The 13,454-nt window shown below is 36.1% G+C and overlaps 2 protein-coding genes across 2 annotated transcripts; both read left to right on the plus strand.

Annotated features, from left to right (window-relative positions):
- Positions 1-1,150: 1,150 nt before the first annotated feature.
- On the plus strand, positions 1,151-8,899 carry LOTGIDRAFT_165440 (hypothetical protein; the record flags this gene model as incomplete). Its single annotated transcript, XM_009062456.1, has 3 exons — positions 1,151-1,715; positions 2,136-2,558; positions 8,604-8,899. The coding sequence occupies 3 exons, from the start codon at positions 1,151-1,153 to the stop codon at positions 8,897-8,899; spliced, it is 1,284 nt and encodes a 427-aa protein (XP_009060704.1).
- A 1,809-nt stretch (positions 8,900-10,708) lies between these two features.
- Positions 10,709-13,119, plus strand: LOTGIDRAFT_165441 (hypothetical protein; the record flags this gene model as incomplete). Its single annotated transcript, XM_009062457.1, has 3 exons — positions 10,709-10,779; positions 12,540-12,727; positions 13,025-13,119. 3 exons carry the CDS (start codon positions 10,709-10,711, stop codon positions 13,117-13,119), a joined length of 354 nt encoding a protein of 117 aa, XP_009060705.1.
- Positions 13,120-13,454: the final 335 nt, after the last annotated feature.

The raw sequence follows: 13,454 nt of genomic DNA on the forward strand, positions 1-13,454 counted from the left end.
ACCGCTGATATATTTGAATAAAAGTGGTATCAATAATGGAAGGATTATGAGATGGGCACTAACTTTACAGCCATATAGATTTAGGATTGTAGCTATTAAAGGCAAAGAGAACGTTGGAGCTGATTTTATGAGTAGGAATAATTTTGGTTTTTAGACTAAAAATGTGATTTTTGTCTCGAAAAGGGGGGGTTAATGTCACAAAATTATTAAGTTTTATCGCGCAAACGCAGATTAATGGCTCGCGCAAACGCACATTTGTGGCTCGCGCAAACGTACCTCTACGACTCGCGCAAACTAATGTAGATACGATTTACATGTTAATAAAAGTATTGTTATTTTAGTGTCTTGATATTGAGATGAAAAGATGAAAGTCCGTGCATTGTGTGCAAGAGTGCTATATAAGGTTTTTATGTTTGTCATTTTGTTACTCGGCAATTGGTTACGATGTTGAGTGAATCCTATGCTAGGTGTCTTAAAATGGAATTGGTGTTGGTTAATTGATACTTCTAGATGACAAAATGCGGTAGTTATGTTTTTGATGTATATAAGCTGTAGTTGATATATCGTTACGTCATCGATAAATGTAAGATCTAAACTTACATGGGAATGAGATGGTTTTCATAAATGGTAACTTCGTTTGTTATACCAGTACACAAGGACTTACTTGATGTCTACGAGAAAAATATTTGGATTAACTGTGATTATATTTTGTGGAGGTAGTGCGGAACGTCACGTGTGTGCGGACATTATCTTGTGTGATCACTAGACATTCATTAGATTTGATTCTTACGATTTAACTATGTATGTTAATTTGTTTTGTATGTAAATATGTTAACAGTTATCTTTGTTTTCTTTTCAAAGGGGGGAAATTTAGGATCCGCTCGTCCGTCTTGTGACATTTTGGTGTCAGAAGTGTTTTCCTCATTCTCTTAAGCAAAGCAAAGATAATTGGTATACCGGTATTTAGTTAAGATATTTGTTAAGATTTAAACTCGTACGATATGTTATTTTAGATTGGATATTAAGTATTGAGTGCATGGATGGATGAAGGTATTGTTAATTAGTTTGTTTTTTTTTTCGCTTGTTTTGTGGTCTAATTTATTAGGATTAAGTTAGTGTTATTAATTGTTTTAATACTTAGGTTGCCACTATGGATATAGAACGGTTATTAAAGTTAGGTAAGGAGTTGGGTTTAGAAGGTGAAACATTGAAACAGTTTGTAGATGAGGAAACGGCACATGAACGTGAGGAGAAAGTTCGGGAGCGTGAGGAGAGAGTACGAGAAAGGGAAGATAAGTTGTTAGAAAGGCAAAGTAGAATGGATGAGTTAACTGCGAAAGAAGGTATTGTCAGTAAAGAGATTGAGTTAGAAAACCTTCGTCATGATTTCGACGGATTTCGAAACATGTTCAGAAATGCAAAACCAGAGACGGGTGAGTTTTCGGGTCCTTTCTTTGTAAGGTTAGAGAGTTATCTTGATCGTTGGATCGAATTGTCAGATTCGGAGCAAACATTTGATAGTTTAAAGGATTTACTACTTCATGAACAATATATGCAGTCTTGCCCTAAAGACCTTGCATTATTTCTGAAGGAACATAAACCTATAAATGTAAAGGAACTTGCTGAGTTAGCTGATCGGTATATTCAGGTTCACGGGAATCAGTATGTTCGGGCTAGAAATACAACATATGGTAAATCAAATAGTTATGGGTCAAGTAATTTTTCGACTTCAAATTCTTTTCAGAGAACATGTTATTTCTGCAGAAGTCCCTCACACCAAGTTCAGGATTGTACTTAGTTGTCGTCTTTACGCAATGAAGTTTACAAAGAGCCTAATTCACAAAATACAAGTAACAAATATGGTCGGATTTCAGAGCATCAGACCCCAGGTAAATCTGTTAACCGATCATCAAATCGAACTGAGAGGTATCAAGGTAATAAAAGTTATCAGAATGGGCATTCATGTTTTATTGAAGTTGAGAATGTCACTTCCTTAAGTGCGTCATGTAGGAAAGACGAAGTAAATACTAGTTCTTTGCCGATTACGGATGGACTAATAGGAGATGTCAAGGTATCTGTATTAAGAGATACTGGTTGCTCCACTGTTGTTATAGGAAATTCTTTAGTTATTTCAGACGAGTATACAGGTGATTATCAAAAATGTATTTTGATAGATGGAAGTGTTAAATCTGTTCCAGTAGCCCGTTTGGAAGTAAATACGCCTTATTTTCAAGGAAAAGTAACGGCTTTATGTATGGAGAACCCGGTATGCGATGTAATAATTGGTAATATTGCAAATGCACGAAACCCGTTTGATCCTGATTTGAATTGGAATGTTACTTTTGATAAAGAAGGGTGTGATGAATCCACAATAGAAACTGGTAATTATGTCGAAACGAGAGCTCAAATAAAAAGTAAGAATAAAGTTTTCAAAGGTATAAATGTTCCAAGAGCTATAGATTCAGTAAGAGCTCATGATATTCAGTTGGGACAAGATAATGACAAATCACTAGGTAAAGTAAGCGAGAAAGCTAGTTCTGGCGAAGAAAAGGTAAATGGTAAGAAACCTAAAGATTGGGATCGTTATTTGTCTCCCCTTTTATTTTCGTATAGGGAAGCTACACAGGAGAGCTTAGGATTCAGCCCGTTCGAGTTATTATATGGTCGAAGTTTAAGAGGGCCTATGCAAATTTTACAGGAGTTTTGGACAGGTGAATCTACTCCGATGGAAGTTAAAACTACATATCAGTATGTGGTAGATTTGAAGGATCGTTTACAAGATACATGTCGACTTGCTATAGATGAGTTAAAAAAGTCATCTAAACGTTACAAAATATATTATGACAAGAACAGTAAATTAAAGAAATTAAAAGTAGATGATTATGCACTCGTTATGTTGCCAACCGACAATAATAAACTGCTTATGCAATGGAAAGGTCCCTATAAAATAGTAGAGGCACTAGGTAAATATGACTACAAATTAGACGTCAAGGGTAAAATTAAAACATTTCATGCTAATGTATTGAAACCTTATATTAAAAGGAAGCCAGTTGATGCTGCTATTGCGTCTGCTAGTGTCATCTATGGTGATGATTTGTCTCCGATGGATGAAAGCGAAGTGATTTTGCCTCCCATAAAAGGAAAAGAGACTATTGAGGACGTGAGTATCGACTCTAAGTTGCCTTCTTTGAAATTAGCGGAGATAAGAAGTCTACTGGATGGTTTTTCAGATGTGTTTACTGATTTACCAGGTATTACGAATTTGGGTGAGCATTCTATATCGTTAACGACCACAGATCCAGTTAAATTACGTCCGTACCCACTTCCGTTTGCTATGAAGGATGTGGTAAATGAAGAGGTGAGAGCTATGTTGAAGATGGGGATCATTGAGGAATCTAATTCGCCTTATTCGTCGCCAATAGTTTTAGTTAAGAAACCAGATGGTTCCAACAGATTTTGTATTGATTTCCGCAGATTAAATCAAATTACTATGTTTGACGCCGAACCTATTCCAAAATCAGGTGAGATTTTTCATCAACTAGTGAATTCAAAGTTTTTGTCCAAATTTGACCTCACTAAAGGTTATTGGCAATTGCCTATGTCCGAGGAATCGAAACGGTGTACAGCATTTTCTACACCTATGGGATTATTTCAGTTCAAAATGATGCCATTCGGATTAGTGTGCGCACCGGCTTCTTTTTCAAGAGTTATGCGTAAACTTTTAAGGGGTTTAAAAGGAGCTGAAAATTACATGGATGATATCATTGTTTTTAGAAAGACTTGGGAGGAACATTTGACTATTTTAAAGGAATTATTTAAAAGATTGAGAAAGGCTAATTTGACGGCGCGTCCATCTAAATGTGTTATTGCTTTTCAGGAATTGGATTATTTAGGTCATTTTGTAGGTAACGGTGTAATTAAACCTCAGATTAAAGAGATTGAAAATATTTTGAATGTCCACCGACTAATAAAAAGGTGTTGCGAAGTTTTCTTGGTCTCGCAGGTTATTACAGGAAATTTGTGCCCAATTTTGCTACTATTGTTGCGCCATTAACGGATTGTACAAAACGAGGTACACCTAATAGATTTATACTTGGAGAAAATCAATTGAAGTCATTTAACACTTTAAAATCTATATTGGCCAGTCCTCTGGTGTTACGTTTACCCGATGTATCGAATGCTTTTATTTTACAGACCGATGCATCAGATATAGGAATTGGAGCAGTTTTATTACAAAATTTTGATGATGGTAAATTTCCAATTGCTTATATTAGTAGAAAGTTATTATCCCGAGAAACTCCGTGATAGAACGAGAATGTTTAGCTTTTGTGTGGGCAATACAAAAGTTTCAGGAATACTTGTATGGCAAGGAATTTATTATAGAGACGGACCACCAACCGCTGATATATTTGAATAAAAGTGGTATCAATAATGGAAGGATTATGAGATGGGCACTAACTTTACAGCCATATAGATTTAGGATTGTAGCTATTAAAGGCAAAGAGAACGTTGGAGCTGATTTTATGAGTAGGAATAATTTTGGTTTTTAGACTAAAAATGTGATTTTTGTCTCGAAAAGGGGGGGTTAATGTCACAAAATTATTAAGTTTTATCGCGCAAACGCAGATTAATGGCTCGCGCAAACGCACATTTGTGGCTCGCGCAAACGTACCTCTACGACTCGCGCAAACTAATGTAGATACGATTTACATGTTAATAAAAGTATTGTTATTTTAGTGTCTTGATATTCGAGATGAAAAGATGAAAGTCCGTGCATTGTGTGCAAGAGTGCTATATAAGGTTTTTATGTTTGTCATTTTGTTACTCGGCAATTGGTTACGATGTTGGGTGAATCCTATGCTAGGTGTCTTAAAATGGAATTGGTGTTGGTTAATTGATACTTCTAGATGACAAAATGCGGTAGTTATGTTTTTGATGTATATAAGCTGTAGTTGATATATCGTTACGTCATCGATAAATGTAAGATCTTAACTTACATGGGAATGAGATGGTTTTCATAAATGGTAACTTCGTTTGTTATACCAGTACACAAGGACTTACTAGATGTCTACGAGGAAAATATTTGGATTAACTGTGATTATATTTTGTGGAGGTAGTGCGGAACGTCACGTGTGTGCGGACATTATCTTGTGTGATCACTAGACATTCATTAGATTTGATTCTTACGATTTAACTATGTATGTTAATTTGTTTTGTATGTAAATATGTTAACAATTATCTTTGTTTTGTTTTCAAAGGGGGGAAATTTAGGATCCGCTCGTCCGTCTTGTGACATAGACTATCAAATGAAACTTCAAGTAATGAGGTTACAGTGCCATTTCTATTAACCAACAGTGAAGGGATCGACAAGCCTTTGATTGGTTACAATCTAGTTGAACTTTATTTCAATAACTCTGACACAAGTGCAAGCATTGCTACAAATGAAACAAACACAAATATTTCCTTAATATGCAAAACATTCCTTGGAACTTTGCAACCTGTTCAATCAATATTTCCTGTGGAATATAGGAAGGAACCAACGTCAAGTCCAACAGTAAATCATTTGTCAAGAAAACCAAATGATGAAGCATTATGGCACCCACCAATTGATCTGTCAGCAGTAGATTTGCCAAATGAGCAGAAAGAGAAAATTCGCCAGTTGCTATATGAAGAATCAGCTGCTTTCTCAAGGAATAGTGATGAAATTGGCAAAGCTTAGGGATTGAAGCTTAAGATAAATCTGAAAGATGATGGTGAAATTAAGAAAACTTATATTCCTATACTAAGACCATTATATGAAGAAGTTAAAATTTATTTGAATGATCTCCTTCACAAGAATTTTATACGCAGGAGTAGCTCATCTTATGCAAGTTCGATGATTTGCGTCAGGAAGAAAGATGGCACCCTTCGTCTTTGCATTGACTATAGGAATTTAAATTCTAAAACCATCCCTGATCGACAACCAAAGATAAATGATGTACTTAATGGTTTTGCTGGAAAATCTTGGTTCTCTCTATGCGATCAAGGAAAGGCATACCACCAAGGCTTTGTTGAGGAAGATTGTAGGCAACTAACAGCATTCACTACACCATGGGGTCTGTACGAGTGGATTCGTATCCCATTCGGACTGACAGGAGCTCCAGGACAGTTTCAAAGGTTTATGGATGAAACGTTAGATGGTTTACGTGATAGATGCTGCTGTCCATACTTGGATGATGTTCTCATCTACTCAGAAAGTTTTGAGAGCCATTTAGAAGATTTACGAAGTGTACTACGTCGACTAACAGAAAGAGGGGTCAAACTGAAGCCTGAGAAATGTGAGCTATTCAAGAACCAGATACGCTACCTGGGTCATCTCGTTTCAAAAGAAGGATACCAGACGGATCCAGCCGATAAAGCTGCTGTCGCTGATTTGAAGAATCGAACGATTAAAACAGTTGGAGACCTACGACGAATGCCTGGTTTTGTAAGCTACTACCGTAAATATTTACCTGCATTCTCATCCAGAACTAAGCTTTTATACAACCTACTTAAAAAACCTGAAGATAATCCGAAGGCACAGTTAAAAAAAAGGGTCAAGTCTCATCAGGAACGAAGATAACATGGACTACCAAACATCAAGAAATACTGAACAACCTCATAGATGATTTGATGTCTACTGATGTCATGGCCTATCCAGACTTTGAAAGGGAATTTGTCCTGCACACAGATGCCAGCCAAGATGGACTAGGAGTTATCCTGTATCAGCAAGATGCCCAGGGAAAACTTAAAGTTGTTGCATATGGCTCAAGGACCTTATCAAGTGCAGAGCAGAAGTATCATCTTCATTCCAGCAAACTAGAATTCCTAGCTTTAAAATGGGCAATCAGTGAGAAATTTTTGTATTACACCAAACAAGTCTACACAGACAACAACCCATTAACTTACATCTTGACGTCAGCAAAGCTAGATAGTACAAGACATCGATGGCTGAACGAATTAGCAGATTTCAATTTTGATATAAAATACAAACCAGGAATCAATAATCAAGCTGCCGATGGATTATCAAGAATGCCACTCAACATTGACAACTATATGGAGCAATGTACAGAAACGATCACCAATGAGTTCAAGACAGCACTACTGCAAGTTGAAGCTGCAAGTAATAGTGGTGATGCAGTTTGGATAACTGCCCTGAATGGTAACTCTGATGCTGTAAATATTGACTGCATGGTAAACTCAACAGTCTACACAGCCTTATCAACAGATGAAATCAGAAAATCACAGGAGGAAGACATAGTCATTAAACCAGTTCTTCGCTACCTGGAAATGAAGAAGAAACCCATCTTAAATCGAGCTACAATAGAACTTAGTCCGCTGTTGAAAGAATTTCATAAGTTGAAATTGAACCCTGATGGTCTTTTAATCTGGAAATGTTTATTGCATGGTGGAGATGTACGTGAACAGCTAATACTACCAAAGAAGTACCATGGTCTTGTTCTGCAAGAAGTGTACAACAACATGGGTCACCTTGGTTCAGAAAGAGTTCTAGCACTGGCTCGAGACAGGTTTTTCTGGCCGAAAATGAGACAAGATATCACAGATTACATCATGAAGAAATGTACTTGTCTTAAGGACAAGATTCCTGCAAAAGAAACAAGAGCACCAATGGTTCCAGTAACTTCAACATCCCCATTAGATCTGGTATCAATTGATTTTCTCCATCTTGAGAAGAGTTCTGGTGGATACGAATATATACTGGTACTGGTAGATCACTTCACAAGATTCGCACAAGCATACCCTACTAGAAATAAGAAAGCAAAAACAGTAGCAGAAAAGATCTTCAATGATTTCATCCTTCGATATGGTTTTCCAAGGAAAATTCACCATGATCATGGTTGGGAATTTGAGAATAGACTGTTTAAGCACCAACAGAATCTTAGTGGAGTACAACCTTGCAGAACAACACCTTACCACCCCCAAGGAAATGGCAAAGTGGAAAGGTTTAATAGAACATTGCTGGGAATGCTGAGAACACTGAACCAAGAGCAGAAATCCAAATGGCATGAACATGTAAATAAAGTTATACATGCTTACAACAGTACGAAAAACGACTCGACAGGATATTTACCCTTTTTCCTGATGTATGGTAGAAGTCCAAGATTACCAGTGGACCTGATATTTGACAAAGTCAATCCAGAATTCAACACTGCACAGGAATATTCAAAAAAATGGAGTGAATGTATGAAGGAGGCTTATCAACTTGCAAGTAAATATTCTCAGAACCAATCACAACTACAGAAAAAGCAGTATGATCGGAAGAAACCTACATCAGTAGAATTACAACCTGGTGGGAGAGTTCTATTACGTAACTTGTCCGAACGAGGAAGTCCCGGAAAATTAAGGTCATACTGGGAGGATGAAATTTACTCTGTTATTACAAGCATTGGTGAAAACAGTCCAGTTTACAGAATTAGATCAAAAACAGGCAAGGAAAAGGTGGTGCATAGAAATCTACTTTTGCCATGTGATGAATTACCATTTCACATAAATGAGAAGCAACCAACAAGTGGTTCATCCAGGGAAACCTCGACTTGACCAGAGAAACTCCTTCAGTAACTCAGAAAGCAGTGACGATGAAGACGCATATTATGAGCCAATTCCCCAAGTTATTGTTGAACAAAGGGGTTATGATGATGATTACAATGCTGAACACAAAGACAAAGAGACTGGTATAGAACCAGAACAGGTTCCAGAGGACACAACTCTAGATAACCCTGTTGAGGAAGTTTTAGACCTGCCTGTAGTACCAGAATCGCCAACAACTTCAGTTAGCGATGATGGAATACGCCGATCAAGTCGTAATCGCCAACCACCCGCTCGACTTACATACGACATGGATGGTAACACTAGTGAATGACGAACATCACCATGTTTAATCACTGGAATACCTGAATGGAGGCCAGTACCAATGATTCATTATGTTGGAAATTTTGGTCCTAGATATCTGAATTATGGTCCAGAATATCTGAATCATGGTGCAAGATTTAACCAACCACCTATAAGTTATCATATTAGTGATTTTGAGTATTTTTGTATGTTTTAAGTACATTTAGAACTTTGTTAAGTTAACGTACAGTAACGGGACGTTACAGTCTTAGCAGGGGAGAGTGTGACCGAGTCAGAATACATAGGATTATTGTAACTGGATTTGAGTGAGAACATTTCAGATTATTACTTTAGTCTAATGACCTTCACCTTATAACAATTATCCAGTCTTATTCATTGTTATACGTTTTATATAGTCTCTGTTAATTAGCCAAAGCTTTTTCTTGGAATTAGGTAGACATGTATTACAAGTCGTAATAATGCTTATTGAGTTCTATTAGTCTTTATTATCAAGTATTGTGAATCTTTTTCAATATGGAAACCCTCACAGCTCTCACGTGTAAGTTTTAAATTAAGTTTTATACTTGTATTTTCATTAGAGAATGATATTTCTTAGCCTTATTTATGAGTATTAGATTGTTAAGAACCGAACTGTAAATGTTTTATGCTATGTCATATGGAATATTTGCGATAATTAGCATGATAAAGAGTTTCAAACCCCGCTGAAAAATTTTCTTTGAGGTCACGTGACCATGGACAGTGCTTGCCCAAGAATTTTGTAGAATTCTTAGCTTTAATTACTCTTTATGCTTTTTATTTGTATTACTACATGTTATTATAATATTGTAGGATAATTATGGTATTGATAGATATAGTTATTGTTTCAAGCTCTAATTTATGCACGGTAGTGTAGGTTTGTATTGGAACTTGAATTTATAGATATTATGCATTGTATGTTTGCATTTGAGTTAAATTCGGAAGCCATGAGTCAATATGTGTAATATTGAGTAATTGGAACACAGATACTAGAATAGCTCGTAGTATAATGCTGAAATAAATAAACTCAGTTTTGTTGTAATCATTTTATTAGCCAAATATTATATTTGTTACTATAAAAGTACATATTATTGTGGTTAGATATTATGTTAATTCATAATTTATGATTATCACTTTACTCAGAGGAGCTAGTAGAATGCTGTGATTTTGCATTGTTGAACCATATAATCCATTTCCCTTGTCATTTTCATTATATTTCCCATCTTATTCTCCATATTCTTTAAATTCAGTTCATTGTTCATTATATTGTATTGTAACATTTGTCATTATGTGTATTTCAGATGTTCTTTGCCAAATCCACCCTTTTTCCCTTTATCAGAATATAGTTTGCCTTATCAGAAGTTGTTTTCTTTATTGGACAATCTATTGGACACATCAAGCTAAATCACTTGGTTACAATACCAAACTTCATTTAAATCGGATGAAAACTGTGTTCAAAAACAAATTTTGACGTGTTTTTCATAAATCAGTGGCAATAACTCAAAACCATTTATCGAAAGTTAGCCAAATTCGAACTTGTCCATGATCTCATGAATATAAATGATCACACCAAATCTCATTTAAATTGGATAAAATCTGTATTCTTGTGTTCACAAACAAATTTTGACGCGTTTTTCATAAGTCAAGCGCAATAACTCAAAAACCGTTCATCGAAAGATCGTCAAATTCGATCGTCCAAGATCTCATGAATATAATTGATCACACCAAATTTAATTCAAATCAGATAAAAATTGTGTCTCTATTGTGTTCACAAGCCAATTGTGGACGGACCGACGGACGGGCGATGGCAATATACAGCCACATTATAATGTGGGCGTTTAAAAAGTGTGGGACACAATTTCTACGAAGATGGAGGTAAGATCGCAACATCGCATGATGGTAGCAAAAAGGAATTTGGTTGTCCCAAATCCGTTGTTGATTACAATGTGTATATGGGGGGTGTTGGCAAAGAAGACATGCTTTGTGCCATCCATGGCCGTGACAGGAAGTCTCTCAAATGGTGGCACCGGATATTCTTTGGTCTGATTGACAGCCAGGTGGTGTACTGCAAATTAAATGACAAACAAATGTCAACACTAGATTTTAGAAGATCAGTAAGTCAGTGCTTAATAACCATGTCAAAACAGCCACGGGTTCGCAGGGCACCTATTTGTCAGTCCACCCTCAACACTTGCAAAACATAATTTCAGTGTTTCTAAAGATGTACGTTTGCAAAACCTAGGTCCCCACTGGGTAGTATTCAAAGACCAAGGACCCGTTGTAAAGTCTGCAGCTACAATGGTGTCGAGTCACGCCCTAAAAGCCAGTGTTCCACTTGTTTCAATCTTTATCACAGAATCACTTAGGTCATGTAATCCCAATAATAATTCTTGTTAGAAACTAACTTTCTAACAGTGAAAAACATTTTGCCTTGGCTGCATGTAATCACTTACAATAGTTGGAATTAGATACATTTTAATAGTTTGCCCTTTTTTGTATCTGTAAAACAAGAAGTGCATGATGGGACCTGAAAGTCCCAACAGGATTTGACATTTCCTGTGGGGACTTTCAGGTCCTACCCTCAGAATATTATCAAGTCACTAAAATTTTTAGAAATTAACTGGTTTTCTGTTATGTTGAGTGCTCAAACTATATACTGCCCCGAGGAAACAGATTTTGTAAAAATATAAAGTCACTCAGGACCGAAAGGTTTAAAAAGCAGTAAAAATCCAGACAGAATTATTGAAGATAAAATCACAAAACTGCACAGTTTATTTGATGCTTTGCTTGACATAAGTAACACAAAATATATTGGACTATCCAGCTTACAAATAACCGAAACTGTCAATTACAACCCTAATTCTAGGTGTTTCAAACTGTTCCGAAATTATCGGTAGTCGGGTCATTCCTGGTCGATTGTGAACATCGTATATGGCAAACTCTCCGGTCGGTGTTTGACGAGACTACCATCCTTGGTTGCGCTTTCCACTATGGGCAAACTGTATTGGTGACATTAACAAAGAGTATATGATATATATTCATTGCCTCTATGGAAATGAAATGAAATGTATTAATGTGCACCATAAATGTTCATATAGCACCTGTACGCGATAAAAGTCTGACAAGTTTGGAAAGTGGAAAAAAATTGACAAAAAACAGAGGCTTAGTATATATTGTATGATGAAAAGTGTGAGCAGAACCTTACATCTGCATCGGAAGGTAGCTAATAAAGTTGTTAACAGATATCCAGCATCATTTGCAAAAAGAAAAAAAAAACATTGAAAAACATATTACAATTTGATATAAAAATTGCCTTGTTTCAAAAATGCGACAACCTACTCAAACAGCTATTAGACAGGTTCCGCAGCCAGCCGGTTATCTCCCCGCAGCCACAGAATTCTTTGCTTGTCAGATCCAAAATTAAACAGGACCTGGGATTTGGTTTTTATGTAAGCATTTCATTGAACTTTTCCTTTTCCCTGGGAATGGAGTCAAAATTAATGAGTTTATTAATTTGTGATATGATTTAAATTGCTAGATGAATGGGAACATCATGTTTATGAACTCAGAATTTCTAGGTTTTTTGAAAATGTGTGAATTTTTAAGGTCATATATTTATTTTTTGTTCTTTTTAGCTCTGGGACGGAAGAAGAATATACAGAAAGGGATGCCCTTTTGACAGACTTGGTTGATCTGATAGAAGAAAGTAATGCAGAGATTAGCAGCACAAAAGATAAGCGTGATGAGGAAAGACAAAAAGAATTGAAAGGAGTAATGATCAGAGAGGCAGCAATGCAGTCACTGAAGAGAAACACGCCACACGGTAAGCTTGTGACACCCCAATATTTGGAACACGATCAAATATTTCTTTGAGTAGAATTTTCTCGTTGGTCTATTCATTGCTCTAAGCTCCATATCATTTTGATCCAGGCCTGATCCAATGAAAAGTGCCCTCAAATCTCCAACACGTTCCTACTCAGTCAAATAAAATACCACTGATCATAAAGCAACAAATGAAACATTGTCCAGGCTTATTTCTTAGCAATTCCCAGTGGGATTTTCTATTTTCGTCTACTGGCACTGTGTATATATGTGTGTATATGTATTCTGTTTATTTCAGTAGAATCTGGCGATGAAAGTTTTAATCAAAAAGAGAAGGAAACACCAAAAAAGAAAACGGAAAAGCAATATGTTAGAGGATTACATGAAACTTAGACAAGAGCAGGTAGCATTGGAGAGGGAGAAGTTTGAGATTGATAGATATGAGAGAGAGGCAATTCAGGCAAGGGAGAAGAAAGAGTCAGACCAACGAATGGAAAGAGATATTGCTATGATAGAGATTCTAAAGAGGCTTAGTGAGAAGTGACTTAAACCTTCAGAGTTTTTATTCTGAATTTCATTTGTTCCTTATTGAGATTTTCATTGTTAATTGTTTCATTAATTTGTTCATTGTTTAATTTAATAAATTTTTCCTACAGGTTTATTTTTTTTTTCAACTCAGTAGAATTTCTTAGTGTCTTTATGTGCATAAGAAAGNGATGATAGGATGT

Source organism: Lottia gigantea (genome assembly GCF_000327385.1).
Source record: "Lottia gigantea unplaced genomic scaffold LOTGIsca_51, whole genome shotgun sequence".
Taxonomy (NCBI): domain Eukaryota; kingdom Metazoa; phylum Mollusca; class Gastropoda; family Lottiidae; genus Lottia; species Lottia gigantea.